This window comes from Stegostoma tigrinum, unplaced genomic scaffold (genome assembly GCF_030684315.1).
Source record: "Stegostoma tigrinum isolate sSteTig4 unplaced genomic scaffold, sSteTig4.hap1 scaffold_336, whole genome shotgun sequence".
Lineage (NCBI taxonomy): Eukaryota > Metazoa > Chordata > Chondrichthyes > Orectolobiformes > Stegostomatidae > Stegostoma > Stegostoma tigrinum.
The window spans coordinates 147,286-149,115 of NW_026728264.1; the positions used below are offsets into that span (position 1 = coordinate 147,286).

Below are 1,830 nucleotides of genomic sequence, written 5' to 3' on the forward strand. Positions count from 1 at the left end.
GTCGGGGGTAGTGGGTGTGGGTGAGGGGTAGTGGGTGTGGGTGAGGGGTGGTGCTGGGGTAGGGGGTAGAGGGTGTGGGTGAGGGGTAGGTGCTGGGGTCGGGGGTAGTGGGTGTGGGTGAGGGGGTAGGTGCTGGGGTAGGGGGTAGTGGGTGTGGGTGAGGGGGTAGTGGGTGTGGTGAGGGGGGTAGTGGGTGTGGGTGAGGGGTAGGTGCTGGGTGAGGGGGTAGTGGGTGTGGGTGAGGGGTAGTGGGTGTGGGTGAGGGGGTAGTGGGTGTGGGTGATGGGGTAGTGGGTGCGGGTGAGGGTGTAGGTGCTGGGGTACGGGGGTAGTGGGTGTGGGTGAGGGGTAGTGGGTGTGGGTGAGGGGGTAGTTGGGTGTGGGTGAGGGTAGGTGCTGGGGTAGGGGGTAGTGGGTGTGGGTGAGGGGTAGGTATGGGGTAGGGGGAGTGGTGTGGGTGAGGAGTGTGGGTGTGGGTGAGGGGTAGTGGGTGTGGGTGAGGGGTAGGTGCTGGGGTCGGGGGTAGTGGGTGTGGGTGAGGGGTAGGTGCTGGGGTAGGGGTAGTGGGTGTGGGTGAGGGGGTAGTGGGTGAGGGGGTAGTGGGTGTGGGTGAAGGGGGTAGCTGGGTGAGGGGGTAGTGGGTGTGGGTGAGGGGTAGTGGGTGTGGGGGTAGTGGGTGTGGGTGAGGGGTAGTGGGTGTGGGTAGGGGGTAGTGGGTGTGGGTGAGGGGTAGTGGGTGTGGGGTGAGGGGTAGTGGGTGTGGGTGAGGGGGTAGTCGGGTGTGGGGTAGGGGTGTGAGGGACGGTAGTGGGTGTGGGTGAGGGGGTAGTGGGTGTGCGGGTAGTGGGTGTGGGTGAGGGATAGTGGGTGTGGGGTAGGGGTAGTGGGTGTGGGTGAGGGGTAGTGGGTGTGGGTGAGGGGGTAGTGGGTGTGCGTGAGGGGGTGAGGGTAGTGGGTGAGGGAGGTGGGTAGTGGGTGTGGGGGTGAGGGGTACGTGGGTGTGGGGTAGGGGGTAGTGGGTGTGGGTGAGGGGTAGTGGGTGTGGGGTCGGGGGGTAGTGGGTGTGGGGTAGGGGGTAGGTGCTGGGTGAGGGGGTAGTGGGTGTGGGGTGAGGGGTAGTGGGGTGTGGGTGAGGGGTAGTGGGTGTGGGGGTAGTGGGTGTGGGTGAGTGGGTAGTGGGTGTGGGTGAGGGGTAGTGGGTGTGGGGTAGGGGGTAGGTGCTGGGTGAGGGGGTAGTGGGGGTAGGGGGTAGTGGGTGTGGGTGAGGGGTAGTGGGTGTGGGGTAGTGGGTTGTGGGTGAGGGGTAGTGGGTGTGGGGTAGTGGGTGTGGTGAGGGGTAGTGGGTGTGGGAGTGGGTGTGGTGTGGGTAGTGAGAGGGGTAGTGGGGTAGTGGGTGAGGGTGAGGGGGGTAGTGGGTGTGGGGTAGTGGGTGTGGGTGAGGGGGTAGTGGGTGAGGGGTAGTGGGTGTGGGTGAGGGGTAGTGGGTGTGGGTAGTGGTGTGGGTGAGGGGGTAGTGGGTGAGGGGTAGTGGGTGTGGGTGAGGGGTAGTGGGTGTGGGGTAGTGGGTGTGGGTGAGGGGGTAGTGGGTGTGGGTGAGGGGTGAGGGGGTAGTGGGTGTGGGGTAGTGGGTGTGGGTGAGGGGGGTAGTGGGTGAGGGGTAGTGTGTGTGGGTGAGGGGTAGTGGGTGAGGGGTGTAGTGGGTGTGGGTGAGGGGTAGTGGGTGAGGGGTAGTGGGTGTGGGTGAGGGGTAGTGGGTGTGGGGTAGTGGGTCGTGGGTGAGGGGTAGTGGCTGGGGTGAGGGGTAGTGGGTGTGGGGTCGGGGGTAGTGGG

The 1,830-nt window shown here is 66.0% G+C and overlaps 1 protein-coding gene across 1 annotated transcript; it reads right to left on the minus strand.

The window, feature by feature from the left end:
- On the minus strand, nt 1-622 carry LOC132208257 (protein SGT1 homolog; the record flags this gene model as incomplete). The annotated part of the gene is made up of 2 exons (XM_059643926.1): nt 1-45; nt 545-622. Coding segments are annotated over 2 exons (123 nt in total), but the record flags the coding sequence as incomplete, so codon positions are not given.
- Between the last annotated feature and the right edge of the window lie 1,208 nt (nt 623-1,830).